The 24,387-nt window shown below is 54.3% G+C and overlaps 1 protein-coding gene across 12 annotated transcripts in view; it reads right to left on the reverse strand.

Moving 5' to 3' along the window:
- The window catches only part of KCNT1 (potassium sodium-activated channel subfamily T member 1), a 79,019-nt gene that overhangs the window by 22,201 nt on the left and 32,431 nt on the right, over window positions 1–24,387 (reverse strand). For 7 of the 12 annotated variants that reach the window (XR_014949221.1, XM_085556280.1, XM_085556282.1 and 4 more), the window contains exons 3-4: window positions 1,542–1,621; window positions 504–603 (exon numbers count right to left, since the gene is read on the reverse strand). Coding sequence is in view for 11 of the 12 variants with exons in the window: in XM_085556280.1 (XP_085412406.1) it covers window positions 504–603; window positions 1,542–1,621 (180 nt within the window). In the remaining variant the exon portion in view is untranslated. Of the gene's footprint in view, window positions 1–503; window positions 604–1,541; window positions 1,622–8,655; window positions 8,698–19,141; window positions 20,142–24,387 lie in introns of those variants that run through there. The other 5 variants (XM_021543626.3, XM_021543629.3, XM_021543628.3 and 2 more) reach the window with 5 other exon arrangements.

The following is a 24,387-nucleotide window of genomic DNA, read 5'->3' on the forward strand; positions in this document are numbered from 1 at the left end:
AAATCAAATTGCCAATTATCCAAGCTCTTGGGGAAGAAAAAAAAACCACCACATTGTACATGAGCTAAACGAAGCAAGGACACATTAAAAATAGGCTTATACTGACACCCAGCACAAAGCTGATGTGTGGAATCATCCATCACCTCAAGGATCCACACAGCACACCGTATTTCCCTCTCAAATGCTTAAATGGGATTTAGTGTTAATGTCTTCAAGGGCGTCAGCCTTCAGAAAATATTTGCATGGTGATGTCCTGGAGTGTCTGAAAGCCACACTGAGCCCCTGACAGAGTCAGACAGAACTTGGAAATGAGCATGACCTCAATTTTTCCACCATGCTCTGCTCAGCAGATACCCCCACACCATCCCCGGGCTTTGAGCAGGGCCCACCAGCCTGGCAAGTTTTGTTAAAGCACCAATTCAAACAGCTGGGGGGAGGAAAAATCCCATCCTCAGAGCTGCCAGTCCCCAGTGAGCCCTGCCCGGGCAGCCGGGGGCACTCACCAGCCGATGCCCTCCTCGGGGTTGTCGAGCAGGACGCGGACGATGTACAGGAGGCACGTCAGCAGCTTCAGGGAGAAGTTGAAGAGCCGGATCCTCAGGCCTGTGGTGGAGGGCAGCAGGGATGGGGCAGCACTCCCGAGCACCCCACAGACCCCAGACAGCCTGGGTGCCCTGTGCATGCCCCACAGCACAGGAGCCCTCTGAGCCCCGGGGGGCTGCAGGAGCCCCAGGTCAGCAGCACTGCCCGGCTCCCCACGTCCTGCCCAGTGTCACAGACACAGGAATCAATAACCATAATCAGCCCCTTGCTGACCCCAATAGATGTGAGAGACTAACGAGGAGCTGCTGGAGTGTATCCCCCTCATTAGCAGGGATCCATTTAAAAGCACCAGAGCAGCACTGACCACGTCACAAGCACCTTGCAGGAGCAGGGATGGAGAGGAAAAGCTGCTGCTTTATCCACTCCGCCTCCCCAGCCAGTTCATGGGGTTATTACTCAGATTACAAGTGAGAAATTCATCACATTTTCATTAAAAACTTCCCCGTGGGCACCCTGCTGTGCTGCACTCCAGCTTTTTAGCAAGACCAACAGGATGCAGACAGGAAAAGAAAAGGAGAATTTATAAATTAACGAGCAGGCCCCCTCCAGACAGCTAATGACATCTCGGAGGAAGAAAATAAAAACACCATCAGTCAAGTGGAGACTAACCCCGATGGCTGGAGCAGGAGAGGGCCACTCACAGCCTGCCCTGGCTGTCCCCACAGCCTCAGGGAGGCACAGCCAGCTTGGTGACGGGGACACTGGCTCCCTGACACCCACCCAGCTGTTTGTCACGCCGTGGCTGTCCCCAGGGAGCAGAGGTGGCGGGAGCCATCCTCTCCTCCCCATGCAAACATCCCCCAAAGCGAGCTGGCCAAAAAAGGGGCCAGGAGGCAGGAGCAGCCCCGGGCTGGGGACACGCGGGGACAGGGCCACCAGCAGATGGCAATGGCTTCGCATCCCTCGGGGCTCGCTCGGCAGGTGCCCGGAGCACTCACTGGATCGCTGGTTCTTGATGAAGAAGAGCTTCAGGCGCTCCTTGAAGGTGTTTTCATTCACGTAGAACTCGACCTGCACCCTGCGGGGGAAGCGCTGTCAGCGGGGTGGCAGGGCAGGAGCGCCCCGTGCCCCGTCCCAGCCGGGTGACCCCGCTGGCACCCCGGGTGACCCGGGCTCGGCCGGGGCTCCCGGCTGTCCCCGCAGGGCCACACCAGCAGCACCAGCAGCCGGGAGCCACCAGAGCAGCCGATGTGACCCCGGGCCAGCTCTGCTGGGGCTTGGCTTTCCTTCGCACACAGCCAGCCGACAGCACAGCCGCAAACTTCTCCCTTCACACGCTTCACCACGTCCAAAACCCCCAAAATATCGGCCCTGGAGCAGCCTCTCCTCGTTTGTCAGAGCAGGAGCTGGCCAGGACAATGTCCCCGGTGTCCCCAGTATGTTCTGGCTCTGTCGCGCCCTGCCTCTGCCTGGGGAGGAGAAACACTCTGCATGGAAGCTGTTAAAAACAGTTCTGCTCTAAAAGGAGAAAATTTGCCTTTGTTGCTAAGATACCACTCTTGGTCATTCCAGAAAAACCCAGGAGCTGACAACCAACCCCAAACATCTCCTGGCATCCAAGGCCACAGGTGGTGGCTCGTGGCACAGGGACGGTGCCAGGGCAGAGCGTCACCTGCCAGGACCCTTCACAGAATCCGGCAGGGAGGAGCAGCAGGAGGATCTGGAATGCCCCATCCCTGAATTCCAGGTGGATCTGGGAATGCCCCATCCCCGCCCTCCAGGTGGATCTGGGAATGCCCCATCCCTGCATTCCAGGTGGATCTGGGAATGCCCCATCCCTGCATTCCAGGTGGATCTGGGAATGCCCCATCCCTCCATTCCAGGTGGATCTGGGAATGCCCCATCCCTGCATTCCAAGTGGATCTGGGAATGCCCCATCCCCGCCTTCCAGATGGATCTGGGAATGCCCCATCCCTGCATTCCAAGTGGATCTGGGAATGCCCCATCCCTCCATTCCAGATGGATCTGGGAATGTCCCATCCCCGCCCTCCAGATGGATCTGGGAATGCCCCATCCCTGCATTCCAAGTGGATCTGGGAATGCCCCATCCCTCCATTCCAGATGGATCTGGGAATGCCCCATCCCTCCATTCCAGGTGGATCTGGGAATGCCCCATCCCTGCATTCCAGGTGGATCTGGGAACATCCCATCCCCACCTTCCTTGGCTGCTCCTGCCTCCCCAGTGGCCGCACCCGCAGCCCCTGCCAGCCCCACACTGCACCCATGGGGATGGAGAAAACCTCCTGCAGGGTGTCAGCAGGGTCAGGGATCCTGGACGGATCCTGGTGTGGGTAAATCGGTCCCAGCTCAGCTCATCCGCCCCTCGGGGCACTTTAAAATCGCCCGCAGCCCTTTGCAGTCATTATTCACCACTCTGACCCGCCCTGCTCCTGCCTCGCCTTTAGACCGAGCACGACAAACTCTGCTCCTCGCTGCGGGGCCACAGAGCAGCTCAGTGCCGTGAGTTAGCCATCGTTCCTGCTTCCAGCAAGCCCTAAGGAATCTCTCCTGCCATTGCTCCTTCTCTGCTCTCTAACCTGATCAATCAGGCGTGCTCCCCAGCCCAGGCACCCAGCAAGGGCAGCGAATTCCCGGGGACAGGCGCTGCCATCCCGCTCCATCCCGCAGCTGCCAGGCCCTGATTTATTGGGGAGCAGCCTCTCCTCGCTCTGAATATCTACCGACCATTCATGCCCAACTGATCAGGCAGCAAATTGGGAAAGGGTTTAACAAGATCTTCATCCCCAGCTGTCTTAAGGGGTGGGGAGGTGGCCAGAGGGGCTCTGCACCACGCCTGGTGGTGGACAACCCCAGAGCCCACTGCAGGGAGAGAGCAGGAGAATTCACAAGCCCTGGCTCATCAGCACGATGCTTGAGGAGCAAAGAGCGTGGACGCAGAGCCTCAGAGCCCAGCCTTCACACCTGCTAAAATTAATGGTTTCCAGAGCCAGACTCGGCAAATCATTTCTCCGTGCCAGGGCATAGATCAGCTGTCACAACTGCTCACAACGCTGCACACAAGATAATTGCTCCTGCTCCTTATTAAAAATGCCCAGGAAGTGCTGGGAACTGGCTTTCAGCTCCGACAGCAGCGCTGAGCACCCCATTCATCAGCACCCCCGAGGACTGAGCGCCTTGAGGAGCTGCAGACTTCAGGGAGCACGATTCCTCTGCCAGACATTTGTCTCCTATCAAAGCAACAAACAGCTAAATAAATCTCTGCCTTCAGACAGATGGTTCACTGATCTGTGGAGCTGTGGCCCACCTCGAGACAATGACTGTAATTGCTGATGGATAAAAGGACTAAATGATGAGATCTAACTCTTTATGATAAAGTGGCCCACGTGTTCATCCATCCTGATGGCTGCTGGAAGAAGGAACACTGGGAAAACAATCAAGCAACAAAAAGCCATGTCTGGACTGTGGGGAACAGGGTGTTTAACACTACAAAGAGATGGAGAAATAAAAGAACGTGGAGGAACCTGCCGAGGCTGAGCCCCAGATCTTTGTGGGGGTCCCACTATGCAGGTGAATCCAACCCCCCAAAGCTGAATGAGGGGTGGCTCTTCCCAGGCAGCAGCACCATCCCAAAGTATCAAAGCTCCTACTCCATTTCCAGCTGAGGGAAGGAGATGATATCATGTCAAACGTACCCTTTAATTTCATTGTCAGGAAGTTAACTGGGAATAAGAATCAAGCAAAACTCTGACTGCATTGTTACCACCCCAAAACACGCCGTGACAGCTCTGCCTTTGCAGCAGCTCAGCCAGGATGGGGTGCTCAAAGTGCTGCCATGGCTGGGCATCCTTCCCACCTGGAGCATCCTTCCCACCTGGAGCATCCTTCCCACCTGGAGCATTGTCCCCACTGCCCAAGCATCCTGGTGCCAGCCCATTCCAAGGGTCCCCAGCTCCACAGCTTCCCCACCTCACCCCTGCTGAGCCCCCCCAGGCTACGAAAACAAAGATCCTGGTATGAGTTTAGTTACAAGCCCTCTGCTTGGAAGTGTAATTACTGCTATTATGCACTTCATAATGCCTGAGTGACTTCGTTTTCTTCGCTCGGTTATTTATTGTTCTTTATTAATCTAAGATTAGAGGCAATTTGTTGTAAGATGATGAGTTCCCAAAAAAAGACACAATAGTTTGTTCAGAAAAGTGCAGGATGAAAGGCCAGGACGAGCACATCACAGCCCACCAGCATTCAAACAGACACTGAGGGGCACAGCCCCTGCTCCATCCTTTCAATTGAAGCTGGGACAATTCTCTTAAAAAAGGAGGAAAACACAAAAAATATGAACCCATGCAGGGATTTCTTGTCCCAGGAAGTGTCTCAAGGAATTTCCCCCATCATGCAGCAGGATGCAAACAAGACTATTCTGAGGGTTTTTTTTGGGGGGGAGACAGTGTCCAACAAACCAGCAAAACCTCAGAAATCTCTGCAATCTGGTGGGTGCCAGCACCCACCTCTGCCAAGGCAGCCAAAGTGAGACCCCACTTCACCCCTCCACTCCAGCTCAGCTCAGCTCACAGCTCTGCACCCACACGGATCAAACACACAAAAAATGTGGCTGCAGCCAGGCTGGAATTACAGAAATGTGCTGCTGGCCCAGCTGGGCTCCCTGGGGATGGGCTGTGGGTACCAGACACAGCTCAGAGGAAGGTGAGGAGCGGGCTGGCAGTGCAGGTCTGCAGCATTTCCTCTCCCAGCAGCCCGAGCAGGCTGTGCAGGATGCTCTGAGGGCACCGTGCCATGGCCAGGCTGCCTCCAGCCCTCGCTCAGCACCCGGAGCAGCCGGTGCCAGCTGGAACCCGAGCAGAGCCAAAATCCTTCCCAAATAAACCACAAAACCTGCCAGGCTGGGGCTCAGGTATCTGCTGATGAAATACCCGGGCAGCTCCAGCCTTCCTGATTCCCTTTGGGAAGTTTTTCCTTGTCCCCCCACCATTTTTGTGATTATGTGTTTGGAGACCAAAACTTCAGCGAGACGGGTGCCAGGGGGGTGAGCTGTGCCCTGTGTCTGCCATCCTCCATCCACGGGGGATGAGCTGTGCCCTGTGTCTGCCATCCTCCATCCACGGGGGATGAGCTGTGCCCTGTGTCTGCCATCCTCCATCCACGGGGGATGAGCTGTGCCCTGTGTCTGCCATCCTTCATCCACGGGGGCAAGCAGAGGACGGTGACAGCTCCAGCCCTGCCCAGCCGAGCTCTCGGAGCAGGTTTTGGGGACGGGAATGGGAATGGGAACGGGAATGGGAACGGGAATGGGAATGGCTGTGTGCAGCCAGCCTGGGCAGACGCGGGCAGCGAGCTGCCCCTGCGCTCGGCACGCGTTAATTGAACAATTACTCAAAGGAGGAGGAGGGCTGCGCTTTCAGCAGGGCTGAACGGCTCCAAAGAGGGGCAGGGATCGGCTCCAGGGATGCCCGGGCTCACCCTCCTGGCACGGGTGATGCCCTGCCCAGGGCTCTGCAGCCCCGGGAGTGCCTCGGATTCTCCGGGCATCACCGAGCGCCCGCGGAGCTCTCCCACTGCGGCAGCTCCTCCGGAGAATCTGGGGCACGTTTTTAAACAAGAAAGCACAAAACTGCCAGGGAGGGCCGGGGAGCTGGGGTGGCTGTGCCTACTCTGGGGGCAGAGCCCCCTGCCAACGCTGCGGATCCACGGAGGGAAGGGGAGAGGGGAGATCTCTCTGGGGGGGTTCAGGTGCTGAGGGAGCTGCAGAGAGTACTGGGGACACCACTGGGGACACCACTGGGGACACCACACGGTCCAAAAGGCCAAGGATTGCAAACAGGGCAGATCTGCCCACTTTTAGCGAATTTTCTCATCCCCCATCCCTTAGTAGGTGCAACACTGAAGCTGCTGTCCCCCTCATCCCAGAATCCCAGAAGATCCTCAGGGATCACAGCAACACCCAGCCCCGAGGTGCTCAGCACGTCCCGCACCAGCCTGGGACAGGCACTGTCACATCCACCTTGGCACAGCCGCCGTGCCACCATCACAGCCACCGTGGCACTGTCACAGCCACTGTGCCACCATCACAGCTGTCATGGCACATTCAGAGTCATCATGGTATTACCACAGTCATCGTGGCACTGTCGCAGCCACCCCAGCAGTGTCACATCCACCGTGCCACCATCACAGCCACCATGTCTCCATCACAGCCATCATGGCACTGTCAGAGTCACCATGGTATTACCACAGTCGTTGTGGCACTGTCACAACCACCATGTCTCCATCACAGCCATCATGGCACTGTCACAGCCATCATGGCACTGTCACAGCCACCGTGGCACTGTCACAGCCACCGTGGCACTGCCACAACCCTGACAGGAAAGGCAGCTGCCCCTCCTGGCACAGCACATGCCAAGGCTAATCGCAGACCACGACCAGCAGAGTCCAGTCCCACATCAATAAACACTGCCCAGGGAGCCAGGATGCTGTGGCACATCTTGCCCCTCAAGCCCAAGGACTCATTCCTTCAAGATTTCATGCACTTACCATGGGAATCAACCAGAAAAAACCCTCCTGTTTTATTATGGAGTGTGATTTTTTTTTGCCCAAAGAAAGAATTGATATTGCCAACCACTCTGCAGCAAATTAAACCCAGCTGGGTGCAGGTAATGTCATCCTGGCTCCAGCAGTAATGCTGCAGTTGTATTTTTGGGGATGAAAATTCCAAGCAGCCACTACAGGAAAAACCCTGCCCAAGGGTTGGTTTGGCCTCCAGAGCCGTTTATCTCTCACCATGCCCTGAGCTCATCCTGGTGTGCCAGTGGGACAAGGGCTGGCACAAACTGCAGGAAGGGCTTCGTGGGCCTGAAGAGATGCAGCAGAAATCTCCTGCCTGACTTTTAGTTCTTTTCTATATATGTATAATTTTTTATTAGGGAGGACATTGCAATGGAAATGGGATTTTTATCGATTCCTCATTCCCTGAAGGCAGCTGTAATCCCTCTCCAACTGTGTTCAGCAGCTGCAGAGCTCATTTCCAGGCACCAAACCAAACACTGGAGGAAACAGGGACATGCTCAGGGCTTCAAGCTGTAGATAATAAAATACTTTGGGCTGGAGGGACCTTAAAGTTCATCCTGTTCCAAGCCCTGCTGTGGGCAAGGACACCTTCCACTACCCCAGGGTGCTCCAAGCCCTGTCCAGCCTGGGCTTGGACACTTCCAGGATGGGGCAGCAGCTCCCACCCAAGGTTTGGATGGTGCTCATGGCTGGGCAGTGGCACCACTTGCTCCTCAATAATTTAATTCTACTTCTAGTGAAGGTTAAAACCCCAAGAGGGAAGCAGCAGTGGGATGCCAGGCTGTGTTCCCTTTGGCCTATTTGTTTTGCAACATTGGAGAGCGACACTCATGAGCCTGCTCCTGTAATTGCTTGTGCTGATGAATCTGCATTGTTTAATTAGGGCTGTGCATGGAGCTCATCGTTAATGGATAATTGCTGATTTGCTGCTATCAATTCTTCCTCAATAAACTTATTCTTATTATTCCTTCTTTTAGTTACTGTTAATAAATCTTTTTTTTTAAGTTTTGAGCCTGCTTTGCCTTCCTCCTAATCCTACCTCACAGCAGGAGATGAGTAAATAAATTCTAGTGGCTGCACTGGTGTTTGGCCACAATTGTCTGTCCATGGAAGCAGGGAATCCTCCCCATGGTGGGAATTGTTGAAGAAGCTCCCATACACAATTCCTTGGTGCCCAGGGCAGCAAAGGACAAATCTTGTGCTTATTGGCTCCCTTAAAAGCAGGATCATCGTGGAGCACAGACTGGTTGGGGTTGGAAGGGACCTTTAAGGGTCACCTGGCTCCAGCTGTGGGCAGGGACAATTCCACCAGACCAAAACCCAATTCTACTAGACCAGGATGTTCCAAACCCCATCCATGCTGGCCTGGAACACTTCCACGGATGGAGCATCCACTTTAACCCCCAGTGACTCAGAGCCAAGGTCAACCACTGCTCTCAGCAGCAGGTACTGCCCAAAAAACTCAGGGTCCCTTGTCCCTCCCCACGGCACCAGAAATGCAGGAGCAGAACTTACTGTGAGAAGGAGGAATCCACGCTGAAATCCTCGGCGTGAGGCCTAAGAGCGAGAGCAGCACAGAGGGTGAGGGAATGCAGAGCCCCCAGCCCCAAAACAGCCCTGCTGGGGGTGTCCCACCGGGGATGTCCCCCTGGGGATGTCCCATCAGAGATGTCCTAATGTTTTGTCTATTTGAACCAGGTCTCATAAGCTCTCATAGACAAACATCCCACCCTTGATAGCTCAGCTACCTCAGGTGGCATAAAAGCAGCCAGGATGGCTCCTGTGACAGTGTTGGAAGCAAAAAAAGTTTTCATGAAAGGCAAAATAAAAAAGCTCTTCACAGAGAAAAACCCAGTCAGTACAAGAGGTTCTTGCTCCTGCTAAAACACTTCACAAAAGCGATTTACTTCTTTTGTTCTCTTATTTTTCTAGGGAATTGCTTAGGCGGGACTTTTTGGCTCCTGTCCAATTGGCTCTCCTTAAGTTGGAGGTGAAGTCCCCAAGGTCCTATGAGGTGCCTTTTAACCAAATTGAGGAGAGAAACTTCTGGCCTTTTGCCCTTTTTAAGGAGACAAAGGGTAACTTGTGCACTCAACAGGGGCACATTCCTTCAGTGTCCCTCCAGGGCTGTCCCAGCACCACGGGGAGCAGAGGCCACCCAAGTGCTCGGCCGAGGTCACACCACACCTGGGACATGTCCCTGCTCAGCTCCCAGTGATGCTCTGCCGATTGCAGCCCCTTCAAGGACTCGGCTCCGTGGGTAAAACCAGGTTTTATGGCTGGTTTATGCCTTTTGTTTTCTAAATGGTTCTCACAAACTGCTTGGCTGCTCTGCCTCTAATCAGTGCCACGCTTGGTGCAGAGAAATTGGGCTTTGAAGGGTGGGTGCTTTCAGGAATCAGCACTGTGCCTCTCCCGGGCTGGTTTTACAGACACGAGTGATGAGCAGAGAAGGGGAACGAAAATAGAGTAAAAAAATAAACCAAAAAATCAAATAACAAAGGAGCAATGAGGGGGATGAGGGGTTCAAGGCAAGGTGAGGAAGAACACAGAGAAAAAGAAGAGTGGGTGGGAGGTAAAGGGCCTGTGCTGGTGTACTGTACATCCCACAGACAGACAGACAGACAGACAGCACAGGGCTGTCACAATTCCACACACAGCAATTCCAGCTGCAAAGCAAAAAATCCCCTTGTGAAAATGGTGCTGCCACCAAGACACCCAGGGATGGCCGAGTCCCCATCCTTTTCTGAGCCTTTTCCTGTTCCAGCAGTTCCCTCTCTCCTTTCCTGATTTACTGCGAGCCAGGGACTCTGAGAAATATCATCACAGCCAAGGGGCCACTGCAGACCATAAAGATTTCTCTTGCATTTTGCTTTTGCTTTACAAGGCTGCAGCACTCCGGCACAGTTCAAACGAAATAAAAGCAATAAATCCACATTTCAGCAGGAATACAAGCCAAAAGGAAGTTGATCCATCCCTCAGCTACGAGGAGCAGCCTCCCTGGGACGGGATTTATTTTGCTCCTACCCCTGGGCTCTGTTCTGTGCAGAGCCTGGGAGGAGCTCATTGCTCCATCCTGAATCCCAGGCTGCTCCAAGCCCTGTCCAGCCTGGCCTTGGACACTCCCAGAGATGGGGCACCCTGTGCCAGGGCCTCCCCACCCTCACAGGGAAGGATTTCTCCCCAGTATTTAATCTAGCCCTGCTTTATGTCAGTGTGAAGCCATTCCCCACATCCTGTCACTCCAGGCCCTTATCCAAAGTCCTTCTCCAGCTCTCTTGGAGCCCCTTTTGCTGGAGGCTGCTGTAGGATCCCCCCAGAGCCTTTTCTTCTCTGGGCTCAGCTCCTGCCCTGCTCCCTCCTGCCATTTCCCCCTCTTCCCTCTCATTCCCAGCTTTCTCCTGGAGCATTAAGTTAATTCACACCAAAGTGGTCTCTTGTGCCACCTCCCACAGCAAGAACAAGCCCTGGGGTGGCTCTACAGCTGTGCCATGCCTCGGAGCAGCCCTGGCATTTATTCCTGCCCAGCAGCCCGGGTTTTCTGCAGCTGCAGAGCCTGGGGAAGGAGCCTGGCAGCAAAATTGGATTATCCCACGTTAGCAGCAGGGGCTGCTCGGGCCCCTGGCCTGCCTTGGCTTTTGAGCAGTGGCCTTTTCTGCCTCACAGAGATGTTTCTGGGGAAAGAATCAGCGAATAATTTGGTTTTCTCCTAATCTGGTGCCAGCTGGCAGGCGGGAAGGGTGGGGGAACAGGAGCTAATTCCAGCTGCAGAGCAACGCTCCTGAAAGCCAACCAGCGAAGGCACAAAACCACACAGATCAGAAGGTTCTGAGAGAACTGGGGTGTGCCAGGGAGATCCCCAGGATTCCTTCCCCCAAATCCATGGGCTCAGGAGGACAATGGACACCTCACTCACATGGAGGCAGCACGGACAAAGGGGATTCCAAAATCATGGACACACATAAACCTCCCCAAGGGTGGCTTTGGCCACTCTGTGACATAGTTAAAGCACATGCAATAAAATAATCTATTTTTGGTTACAAAAAGGTGAAAAGGTGCTTTTGGCTCCCAAATCAGTGAATTTCGCTGTGCTGGTCACAGAGGGAAGAAGTGATTTAAGGTATCCCACTGAAACTCTCCTTCTTCCCACCAGGCACCCAAATTCTCATCATATGAGAGGTTTCTCCAAGAAAACTAAAAATCATTCCAAATCTCATCTGGACATCCCAAAAACGCTTTAACAGTGATTTATAATATACAGAACCTAAGCCACTTAATGGAGTCAGAAAGGTTACACTGGCTTTTAACGTGTTTTAGATAATCTACTTCAAATTGACCTTTTTACTCCATCCAGACCTGGCTCCGTGAGAGCAGACAAACCCCGGCTCGCCTCATTGCCATGGAAAACAACGACAGCACAGGCAGGAAAGCACCTTGGCTGCCCTGCAGCACCCAGGGGCTGGGAGAGCAGAGCTGAGCCCCTGGTGATGCCAAGCATCAGCCAGCGTGCCAGGCTGGTGGCTGGCACAAGCAGCACCTCCCAGCCAGAGGAGCAGGGCAGGGAAGGGTGGAGAAAGGAGAGGAGCAGAGGGGGAAGGAACTTCTTGGCTGCTTCACAGACAGCTCTGCCCCCACCTTGCAAGCTACAGCCCCTGACAAAAGGGGAAGGTTTTATTAGAAGGTGAGGAGACAAAGGCACATTTATTATTAGAACAAAGCCATAATAAAGCTTGCTTATGTAAAAGGGAGAGCAATCACCTGCCCACCCATGCTGGAGGCATGAGCAGCACCTTCCACCTCATCCTGCCTCCTCAGCTCTGCAAAGGCAGGTCCCCCCTGAGCTGGGCAGGGTGTGCACAGCACCCCTGGGCCAGCAGGACCAGCTCCCTCCTCGCCAGCCCCAAGCCCAACTCTCCTGCAGCTCTGCCAGGCTGCTGTGGGACACGGCTGGCATTCAGCTGTGTGCCTCATGCAGATAATTGGAGGCCAAACACGGTGTTCCAAGTGCTCCAGGATGCTCAGAGGGAGAGAGCAGCACAGCACAGCCCAGCCCAGCCCAGCCCAGCCCAGCTCACACAGGGACCTGTTCCCCACAGCAAACTCTGCGCCTTCACCGCTGGCTCCCGAATTTTTGGTAAATGAAGAGCATTAAAAATTCACTTCTGCTGGTGCATTTCCTATTCAGCTTACAGCCATCCTTTGCAAACAAACACAAACATTCATGCCCTGATTTGAAGCCTCTGGAAGTTGCAGACACAAGTAATGACCTGCCAACAGCACTCTTGGCTTCAGGCTGCTTTAATAACCACTTGCAAGGCTCAGAGGCATTTCAAGACCGAGGTGGAAAGGTATTAAATCTGATGACTTTCTTCCCTGCCTCTAGGAAGGATTTAATGCCTTTTTACCCTGATCTGGAAATGCCTTCATGACAGGGTCAAGGCAGGGGGGTGAAGATGAGCCAAGCCGGGTGAGTGCCTGGGGAGGCTTCCCGAAGCAGTGCTCATCCTCCAGAGACAGGAGCTGCACCACGGTTCCTACCATGCTGACAGTGAGAAACTCAGCCCAAAATAGCCCGATGTGAGAAGGACAGATGGGAGGAGATGAAAAAAGAAAGTAAAGAGGGGGAGAAAGAATGAGCAAGGGGAAGGGGAAAGCGAGAGGAAGAGGCACATGTCTGCGAGAGGGGAGGGAAGGGCAGCTCCCCTTCCCGCTGTGGGATGGAGCAGGGATGACCCCAGGGAAGGGGCTGGAGTCTCCAGCACCCCTGGTGTGGAGGAACTCAGCCAGCTGTGCTGGTGGACAGCTGGAAAAGCCAGCAGCACCTGCAGAGAGCTGCAGAGGTGCCCCAGGGCCGGGCAGTACCTGAGCAGCTCACCGAGAGTGGCTCAGCTGCCTGCCCGGCTGCTCTTGAATCACAGGAGTGCCTTTCCTTGGCATTCCTCTGCAACAGCCACAGCACAGCTCAAACACAAAGTTTGGGAAGCAGCAGCAGCGCTGATCCCAGCCCAGGGTCCAGCCTGGCTGTGCCTCTCCCAGAATCAGCCACAGATTCACTGGGGTCACCAAATCCACCATCAAACCTTTCCCCCAGCACTGCCGAGCCCACCACGAAGCCATGTGCCCACAGTCCAGGTGTGAACTCCACCTATGCCAGGGCTGGACAACCTTTTTGGTAAAGAAATGTTGCCCCAAATCCAACCTAAATCTCCCCTGGCACAACATGAGGCCATTTCCTCTTCTCCTAGTGATTGCTTCTTGGAAGAAGAGTCCGATCCACCTGGCTACGAGGTAGATGGAGAGGGCAGGCACAGCTCAGCCTGGGCAAAAAGGCCCTGCAGATGCTCAGGCTGCTCTGACACAGCTCCCTGCCTTTGCTAATGAGCTAAATGAGTCCCTCAGTCCTGCCAAGTGGCTGATCCTCGCGGGGGAAGGACAGTGGGCAGGTTTGGAGGTGGGATACGAGACCCTGGTGTGCCACAGACCCTCACGGCCCCCTCAGAGGGTGCCACTCTTACAGGAAAGCCTGCCCTGAGGGGGGAACGTGCTAATCCCTGTGCCCTGATGGGACCCGATGGGGATGAGGATCCCAAAATAGACAGAGCAGGAGCCCAAGTGCTGAGTGTGGCATCCTTAGGTGTGGATCGTGTCTGCTGTCAGGGCTATGTAGGGCACCGAGCTCCTCAGCACTGCTGGCGGCTCCCCAGGGCCGTGGGAGGAGAGCTCAGCTCTTCCAAACCTCAGCCTGCTCCCCGTGGCACCCAGCTGGGGGCTGGCATCGCCCCGTGCCCACAGGGCGAGCCCTGTGTGCCCAAGAGAGCCTGGGCTTTGAGAAATGGGCACGGGAGCACCACCAGCACGGCCAAAAGCCGAGGAGCTCCGGCTGAGCCCCGGATGGGACACGGCCATGTCAGCGCCCTCCCTGCAGAGGAGAGGCCACAAAGCTGGCAGAGGAGCAGGGATGGGGCACTTCCAGCCCTTTGGGGCACTTCCAGCCCTTTGGGGCACTTCCAGCCCTTTGGGGCACTTCCAGCAACTCCAGGGCAAGGAAAAGAAGGAGGCTCAGGCCCCGACTCTGCAGCCCAGGGAGGAATCGCTGCCGTGCTGATGAACAGCTCTGCTGGGAGTGAGGGATGGAGCTGCCAGCAGGGTTTGGGATCATGTCCTGATCATCAGCATCCCGGTGTTTGTGTTTGGGATCAGTCCTGATCATCAGAACCCCTGTGTTTGTGTATCCCTGTGTTTGGGGTCAGTCCTGATCATCAGCATCCCGGTGTTTGTGTTTGGGATCAGTCCTGATCATCAGGATCCCTGTGTTTGTGTATCCCTGTGTTTGGGATCATGTCCTGATCATCAGAACCCCTGTGTTTGTGTATCCCTGTGTTTGGGATCAGTCCTGATCATCAGGATCCCTGTGTTTGGGATCATGTCCTGATCATCAGCATCCCGGTGTTTGAGTATTTCCCTGATAGCCAAGCCCAGCACCGGAGCTCCCTGCCCTGCAAACACCCTCAGCATCCCCAGAGAAATCCCAGAAATGCCAGCAGGGCCACCTCCCTGGCCTGGCAGAAGAGCCCAGGGGAAGCACAGCCAAGGCTGACAGCAGAGGGGCTGCTCAGCCCTCCCCGGGCACAGCGGGCACACAGCCAGGGGAGGGCTGGGTGCTTGGAGCCCAAGGCTGGGAGATGCTCCAGGGTGGGCAGAGATCAACAGCACAGCCCACAGCACAATGCCCTCCACCCAGACATACCCCAAAAAACACATCCCAGCCTGGCCTGCCCAGCCCAGCAGAGCAAAGCACATCAAAGCCAAAGAGCTTCATGAGGAAAACGTGTCAGATCCCCCAAATTCTCTTTTTCTCCATAAAGGCTCCCCCAGCCATGCCCCAGCCCTCCCTCCCAGAGTGACACTGATGGCCCCAGCTCAGGGAGAGCAGTGCAGGGCCAGGTGTGGCACAGACCATCCTGACACCTCCAGCCTGCTCAGATTTCGGGTACAAACCCTCATCCCCAGCCAGCAGAGAAGCAGCAGAAGACCCAAGGCAAACCCCACCCAGGAGATGTCCCTGGCACAGCATTTCTCCTGCACAAAACCACCTCACCCAGAGCTGAGGCAGCAAACCAGCACAGTGGCATTTGCTGAGGACAGAGAGAGGGCTCTGAAAGGTCTTGGCTTTTGTTAAAGAAACGTTAAAAATAAATAAATTGCCTTTTTGTCCCTGCAGGAGGGAATTCCGCAGCACGGCAGCGGTTCAGCAGGGAATTGTGTCCCATGGAGAGCCTCACCTGGAGAGCTCCTGCAAGCACTGAGTGGCTGCAGTGGCTGCACTGGCCAGACTGGACCTCTCCGTGGTTCCTTTGTGTGCAAATGTCAAACAAAAAGCCCCACATTTATCTGTTTGTTAATTCCAGGCTGCCCCTGAGGGGGAACAAATATCCATCAGTCAGAAATTCTATTTTCAGACACATTTGGGTGAATTCCTCACTCTCTGGAGCGCTTTACCTCCAAGAACCTCACGTTAAGCTCAGCCTAGCAGAGAGATGCTCGTTCCCACTGAGGAGACTCCAGCCACCTTGTTGACTGTAACAGGGCTGAAGCAGAGTCCCATTTTTTCCTGCCAAAAATATCTCAAACTGAGAGACGAGGCAAGGCTGTGGGGGGTGTGCAGCCTGAAGGAGAAGGAAAGGGAGGGAAGGATCCAGCTGCTGCCTTGGGCTGCCCGATGGGAAAGCAGCAGCCAGGCTCCTCTGGGACACACAGCAAAAGGACAGGAGGGAGCAGGTACAATTATTCACCTGAGAATGAACAAACCCAGCACCCAGAGAAGCTGAGAAATGTCCAGTGAGATGTTCAAAACTCAGCAGGACTGGTTCTGAGCCAGCTGGGACAACTTTAAAGCCGGTCCAGAGCAGAGCCCTGCAGGTCCTGTCCAAGCCCAGCTCTTCTGCAATGCTAATCCTCCTCCCAAACCTCACTGTTCTCTTCCCAGCAGCTCAGCAAACACAGCTGAGGAGCCGAGGGCAGGCCCACGGGACAGGGAGGGGACACAGAGCCCTGCCAAGGGCTGAGGAAGAGTGTCCAAACCAGACAGCAAACAGGAATATTTGCAATCCCTCTGGAGTCCCAGTGTGCCCTGGGACTGGCAGTGGTCAGAGCTTCCCCTGCTTCCAGCAGAGCTGCACAGGCAGGACATGGTTCTCTTGTAAGAACCTTTGTTTGTGTTTTCAAACCCACACCTGGGGTGCTACAGGGAGATTGTTGGTCCATGAGCTGGGATCCAAAGAGATGTTTGCATGTCCTGCCCCCTGCCAGCAGCTCCTTCCCAAACACGGAGTGTGCAGCTCTGCTTCCCCTTCAGTCCCCCAGCACAAGGGACAAACCTGCCTCAGGAAAAGCCTGCCTTGCAGGAAGGGACTCAGCCTCTCCTGGCTGCTTCCAGTCACTGTCCCCCGGTGCCAGGGGAGTGCCAGTGCCCAGGCAGCTGTTGTGCATGGCCAGGAGGCTCCCAGTCCCATCCCCATCTCACAGCAATCCCTGGCACACAGAAATATCTCCAAGCCTCTTTGCCGGAGGATACTTCCACAAGGGCTTGTCCCATCTCACCTGCAGGTCACCAGACACAGGAAAATGTCCCTGTCCTGGATGCCCGGGGGCAGTCCTGAATTCCCCTTTTTGCTCCCCAGCTGTGCGGTGGTTTTTCCTCAGATGAATTCAAATCCTTTCCTCCTGTTTTGACTGGGAACCCCTAAAAGCTCTGAGATGCCGCAGTGACTCAGAGTAAGGAGGTAAATAAAGTAGGTGAGAATAGATTTCCCTGGCTTCAATCATCAGGAGGAATCATTTGCATCCTGAGAACACCCTGTAACACACATCTCCTTCCACCATCACCTGGAACCCACTCCCAGCTCCCAGGGACAATTGCTGCTGACTTGGTAACGCTGCTGGAGTCTGGCTTTGGGAGACAAGAGCATCTCAAACTCGCTGCTCATCCCTTCCAAACCAATCCTCCTGCCTTCGTTGCAGCAGGGGAAGAGAAGTGCAGAAATCTCGACCTTAATTGCCAACTCACTGTTGGGAAGCAGTGCCCAGGGCAGGAGGAGATCCTGGCAGAGAGAATCCAGACACGGCAGGGCTCTGCACAGGGGCGTCAAAGAGCTCCACCAACTTCTGCACCTCACAGCAGCAGTCTCTCACGACAAGATTGCAGCAAATCTCTTAAAATCTAGGTGAAACCCAGGGAATTTGGTCTTTATACAGCCCTAGGGCACCTTCTCTCGAGGGTCCACCGAAACACCGCAGGGGTGTGATTTTTGAAATTGTTGCCCTCCAGACCCAATAGCGCCTTGCAGCATCCCTGCTTTATGCTGTGCTCCCACAAAAGACGAGGAGGATCAGCCCTGGGATGAAGGTTTGGCCCCTGGACTTGGGCAGGAATCCACCAACCCCTGGGTGCCAGAGAGGAGCAACCCCTCTGGCTGTTTCATCACTGCTGAGCAGTGGAATGAGTTTGCAGCAGTCTCCCAGATGTGCTTTTCTGGCCCCTACACATCTGGTTTGACCACTGGCCCTGTCCTGAGGGGACAGCACCAGAACCTGGGAGAGCACAGAGAGGAAGCTCCAAAGGCTTTGCCCACAGCGGTGCTCAGGAGGCGTCCTCAGAGATTCGGGTACCCCCAGCACAGGTCCAGCCTCGGTGCCTTTTTACAGCAGTGAAACCAAGCACAAAACCAGACCCCAGACAGCCTGACCAGCCCCGGGAGAACACCCAGACTGCCAAAACATCCTGAGACCACACCAGCTCCAGGGATTTAGTCCCACTGCACCCACGATGCCCACTCAGCCTTCACACCTGTGAGCCCTCGCCTGGCAGAGGCAGAGGCATTGCCCCACCAGCTCCCAGTGTTTCCTCCCCAGAGCCCTGGCACCGGAGCCATCTGGAGCGCTGGCACACCATGCCAGGGACACGCTCCCAGCTCCTCAGTGTGCCAGGGCTCTGCCTCCCAGACCTGGAGACTGAACATGTGCCCGGCACCGGCAGCAGCCGCGCCGGCGCTCCCCAGCACGCACCTCCCTCCTCGGCTTCCCCGGCAGCACCTCGCTGCTGGCCCTGGCTCGGTGCCACCCTCCCCCCAGATATGCCAAGAGGCAGAAGCTGAGGCATTAATTCATCCCAGCCTAAATCAAACAAGTAAAATTCCCCTCCGCTCCCCGAGCAGGAGCTTTCCTGCCGTGCTCATTTGCACCAAATTACATCCTAGAAGGCATACAGTACACAGTCACAGGTGAGGCAGCATGGACGGGCTGAAGGGCTGGCTAGATGGTGGGAAAAGAATGAAACAGAAAATGGAACGGACAGAAGGAGAACTGAATTCGTGACATTTGCATCCTCATCGTAACCAGGGGAGCTGGCTCCTTCCGAATCGCTGAAATCCCAGCGCAGCGCGTTCTCCTCCTCCTGGAAAACAGCTCCTTCCTCGCTCTACGCTCAGCTCTGTGCTTGCAGGAAGGCTGCAGCATTTCCTATGGCAGCTCTTTGGGGTTTTTTATTGCAGTTACAAATGAATTATTGCTCAGATGGGGACCGAGCATCTCTCCTGCCACACCAACATGGTGCTAATGCACAGTGTGTACCGTGGCGTTGGCAGTGTAAATAAGCTCGGGGTTTCTACTGCACAGGGAAGGTGCAGTGCAAGTTAACAGTGCTGTGTGGCAGCCCCACGGTCTTAGGCTGTCATTCAGACATGCTTCAGGCATATAAAATTTAAAAAAAAAAATCAAGAAGCACCTATAAAAAATTTAAAGGATCTGGTTTCCTTCTGCTCCAGCTCCCTATTTCATAACACAACTTTAGCGCCGGCGTGGCTCTTTAACATAGCTCTCCAAAGGATTTGATCCACCACCCCTCCAGCCCGTGGAGGCACTAATCCTTTCCCTCTCATTTAAAAGATAAAAGGTGCAGCCTCCCCCGCCCGGCCTCCCCAGCAGCACTGCAGTCCTGCAATACCTTTGTCCGACATCACTCCCCATGGATCCCATCCTCCGAGACGGTAACAAGGGGCTCACCCCGTGGACATCTTCTGTCGTCGCTGGTGGGACGGTTTTGACGTGGGAATTGCTCTCTGAAGGGGAATTCTTCAGCTTGGCTCTTGCCATCCTGCGAGCCTCGGCTGCCTCTGTGACTTGCTCCTGTTTCCCCCCTGAACTCTCTCGTACATAGCAATCCTCACCGCAATCAGTTCAGGGCTGTCGGCACGTACCATCTCCTTCCTTCTTCTCTCTCCCCAGTCACGGCTGCTCAGTGGAACAATCCTGCCCTGTACATTTATTTTGGTAGTGAGGGGAGTCAAGGCAAACTCTCCGGCCTTGCTGCTGCAACAAATCTGGTGCAAAGCCGCCGAGAAAACATCCACGATGCAGAAATCTCTGAAAGGGCTTTGTTTGCTAAATAATGAAATTGCCTTGCCCGACTCTGTCAAAAGAAGGATTGCGCTGCTCTTCTCACCACAGGCAGGGCAGGGGCTGAAGGATTATTTTTTTTCCCCATCACTGTTTTTCGGTAGCAACACGAGGAGGAGGAAGCTATTTTATCTCATTCCGCTGTGTACAGAGCAGCGTGCACACTGCGTGCCAGGGAACAGACTCAGCAGGTTTGGCTCTCTCGGCCACAAAGCAGCAGAGCTCTGTCCCCTCCTAAATGCACCCTCTGGGAAGGAAGCCAGAGAGGAACTGGCTGCTGCTCCCTGCGAGCGGCCAGCGGGGCTCAGTTCCTGCTCACCTGGCCAGGCAGGTGTGTGTCACCTGGCCCGGCGTGACTCACCTTTCCCTCTTCAGGTGACAGCAAAATCTGCTGCTCCTTCAGCACTCTTGGCATCCATTTCTCAAGATATCCTACAGAAAAGGGAATTCAGCGTGGCCGGGGGAGAGATGAGCTGGAGAGAACCCCCGAGTGCACAGGTGGGATTGCAAAGGACTGGGGAAAAGGATCGTGGATCCTTCCCTGTTTTGGGAATGCCACCAGTGCAGAGCTGCCCCTGCTTGCCTTTGATGGCAGCCAGGAGCAAAAAGCATCCTGGAGGTGCCACAGCCTGGGTGGGGCACAGGGCTCAGCACCACGGACAGCAGTGTCACCACAGCTCAGTGTCACCCAGCTCCTGCCATGGCACCCCCAGCGTGCCAACCCCACCCCAAGGGGTGCCAATGCCACCCCAAGGGGTGCCAACCCCACCCCAAGGGGTGCCAACCCCACCCCAAGTGGTGCCAACACCATCCCAATGGGTGACAACCCCACCCCAAGGGGTGCCAATGCCACCCCAAGGGGTGACAACCCCACCCCAAGGGGTGACAACCCCACCCCAAGTGGTGCCAACACCATCCCAATGGGTGACAACCCCACCCCAAGTGATGCCAACCCCACCCCAAGGGGTGCCAATGCCACCCCAAGGGGTGCCAGCCCCACCCCAAGGGGTGCCAACACATCACACCAGGGCTGCCCCGCGGCCCAGCCCCACTGCAGGGCAGTGCTGCCCCTCTGCAGGCTGGAAATAAAGAATAAATTCACTGGTGGCCACCACGTCGTGACCTAAACCAATGCCAATAGTCAGGCTCCACACGGGATTTCTTTAAACGTGGCTGTACAAAAAGTGAGTGCAAGGGTCGGGGCAGAGCTGGAACCTGCAGCTGGGAGCAGGAGGCTGGGAGAGCAGGGCAGGAGCTGCCCTGGATGGGAATTTTGGGATTCAAGTGCTTTCCTTTCAGAATGAAGGGCTGACAATTCCCTTTGGCACAGCTCCATGCCCCAGCCTCACCTTCCATCGCTCTGCCAGGCTGTCAGAACACCCCGAATCACCATCCCGTGCCAAATTCTGGGAAGAAAAGGCCAGTCCTCTGCTTCTCCCTGCTGCCAGGAGCTGTCAGGCACTCTGCCCTCTGCTCTTCCCCCTGGCATCAGTACCCAGCCATCATTTGCCCCGTGGCACAAAGGCAGTGCCTGAAAATTTCCTGTTAACCAAATCCTGGTTTCCCTGTTCACAGCGTTATTTCTTAATGGGATTTCACCATCCGACATGCTTTGTTTCTGCATTTTGTAATGCAAAATGGATAAAAACCCACAGCCCTTTTCTTAATGTGCCAGCTTTCAGTGTACATTTAATTTCTTGTTTTGCCTCAAAATGATTCATTAGCTCAATACATTAATTTTTCACCCAAGTCATTCCTTTCTCCTTCATGGTTTGATTCAGACTCTTCAATTTATTGCTCCACCTCTCTTCACTTCAGGGTGTTGTCCTCAAACACCAAATTTAATCTGTCAGCCCTCTGGGTTGGAACGTGCCCTGATAAATCCTCCTGGACCAGAGAGCCACTGGGATGGGGCAATCAGGTGTCTCTGACCAAACAGCCACAGCCCGAGAAGAAAATCTTTTAGATAACTCACTATAAACTGCCTTGAGACCCAACAACAAGAGGCTGCAGAGTTTTTCTTTGGAAGCTTGGGTTGGAGGAGAGACATTTCCACCACACGAGACCCCAGAGCAAGCCCAGGGTTCTCACACTGGGGGAGAAGGGATGTGAGCAGAACCCCTGAGAGCCCAGCTGATCCCCCAGAGCAGCTCCTCTGCTGTGCTCCATCCAAAACCACTCCTCTCAGCAGTGCAGCGTGTTCCCAATTCTCCTCAAGACCTCTCCTCTCCCTCCTGCTGCGCCCAGGGGTGAAGCAGAAGCTCCCAGCAAAGGCAGCCCAGCACAGCCAGCACAGGCAGAACGCTCCCCTGGCAGGGAAGCAGCTTTTCCTAGAAAGAGCCGTGGCTGCCACCCGAGCCAGCCCTGCAGGGACACGTCCTCTGTGCCCCTGCCCAGGGGACACGGCAGCACGTCCTCCGAGGGAATCCAGGGGAAAATCCAACACAACACAACCTCGGCAACACCAAAGCCCAGATAAGAATTCCTCTGGTCCAGAAACGCTTCCCGAGCCAGCTGAATGCCAACCATCTGACTGCAAGCCAGGAAAGTGATGTGTAATTTTAGTTTGAGAGCCCATTACAAAGTGCTGATTTCTCATTTCAGCATCCACATTATGCAGAGACCACTGCTGTGGAGAGATGGCTGGGAACTGCTGAGCAGCAGTTGCAGGGGTAATAATATTTCAGAAAATAAGATTAAGGGAGAAGCAGATTCTCCATTGCTCTTAATTGAATCCACGGCAACTGCATTGTTAAATATTCTCCCTTTTATCAAGACCACTTTTAGTCCTGGCTGCCAAAACTCCCTTTCCTCACGTATCCAACTTATTAATAATAAAGCATCGCCCTGTCCATTAGAAGGAGTTGATGATACAGGAAGGGGTTGAGTTTTTCCCATTTTCTAGCAAACAAACCTGCTCTGTTGAGATACAACCCTGGGTGTTGTTTGCAACACCCCTTCAGGGAAAGCCAGGTTAATGTGTTGTAAAATCTTGAAAGGAATCAGCCCTGCAAAAACCATTCCAAACCCACAAGAGGTAACCTGGGTGGGAAATCACACTTTGGAAGTCAGAGCCTCAGAGGAGGTGTTATCAGAGCTGCTGCTCTAAGGAGGGGCTGTGTTCATACAAATAAAGTGTTAACTCCAGGCACCCCCAGCTGCAAAGCCATTAATGCTCATTATTATCCCCCAGGAACCCCTGGCCACACCTGGCAAGCAGCTCCAGGAAAATCACCTTTCCCTGCATGGCCCCTGTGCCTTCCTGTGCCTTTGCAGAGCAACCCTGACCTCCCTTTATTTATTTAATAACACCGAGGAAAAACAAGATCCCGAGTAATTTATGACTGCCACAAACACCTCCTGTATTTCAAGACCCCAACAAATGTCACAGCGTGACATTATCAGCTCAATAAACCTCAGGGGTAAGTAATGCTCAGTTAAATGCACAAAGCTGCCTGGCACAGCCTCTTGCTGGAGTGTTTTTCACAAAGTGCACAAGGAGCAGCTCTGCCCTGAGCTGCCAGGGAATGCCCCACATTGTCACCAGGCACTCTGCAAAATTGCTTTTCAAAAGCTGCCAAGGTTTGGAAGTTGCCAAGGCTGAGGCAGAACCCTGCAAAAAAAAACCCCATCCCACTGAGGACCCTGCAGCCAAGCTAGAAAAAACAGCAGCTGAAAAATCCCTCTGCAGCAGAACTGCCTGGAAATGCCCATGTTTCTGAGAAAATCTAAAGATTTGATTTTTTTTTTCTCTGTTCACTAATCGTTCTCTATCCCAATGGGAAGTTAAAATCACAGAAAAAGGAGCTTCTGCTTCCTCACCAGAATGTTTTTTCCTCTGACATTTGTCTCAGTGAAAATAGTAAATTTGCCAAAAAGAAAAAAATAATTAAAAAAATAAAGAAAACAAAAAATGTTGGTGCTTCATCCTCTTTCTCTGTGTAGAACTTGGCCTTTCCCTGCCTGTGCAGTGCCAGAGCTGCTCCCACACACACATGGACACCCTCGGAGCCCGCAGGGACTGCCAGGGTCCCCTCAGCTGCTCCCCTGCCAGCACACCCTGCTCAGGAGTGCCCAAGGAACTCTTTTCCTAACAAAGCAGCTCCTTCTGCCAGGATCTGTGAGTATCCATCAGCTCCTGGAACTGCAGTTAGTGCGAGCTGAGCCCAAAGAGCTCCAGTTCCTTTCACTGTCAAACATACAGTACCAATACATTGATTAGCTCACATCGTGGATATTACAACCTACAGCAGATGCCTGGGAAGGGATTTATGTAGGTATTTATTAATAAAAGTGCTTTTAGGAAACACTTTTATCTATTGATCCCGAGTCAATTAAAAAATCTTCTCTCCATTTTCTCTCCATTAGCCTGGAGAGGAGAATCCTCCCTGGCATGGGCGCAGGAGCTCAGCAGTGCTGGGAGAGCAGCAGGCTCTGTCAAAGAGGAAATCTGAAATGCTCAGAGGATCAAAGCCCTCCTGAGGGGCTGCAAAAGATGGGGTGGAGGAGGAATCCTACCTGCCACTCCCAGAGAGGGCGTCCAGGTGAGCTGGGGTTGTCCTTTTTGGAGAAACACGGATCTGTGGGACATCCAGGTGAGCTGGGGTTGTCCTTTTGGGACAGACACACATCCATGGGACATCCAGGTGATCTGGGGCTGATCCTTTTTGGAGAAACATGGATCTGTGGAGCATCCAGGTAAGCTGGGGTTGTCCTTGTGGGAGAAACATGGATCTGTGGGGCATCCAGGTGAGCTGGGGCTGATCCTTTTTGGAGAAACATGGATCTGTGGAG

The sequence above is a fragment of the Lonchura striata genome, chromosome 17 (genome assembly GCF_050655825.1).
Source record: "Lonchura striata isolate lonStrDom1 chromosome 17, ASM5065582v1, whole genome shotgun sequence".
Lineage (NCBI taxonomy): Eukaryota > Metazoa > Chordata > Aves > Passeriformes > Estrildidae > Lonchura > Lonchura striata.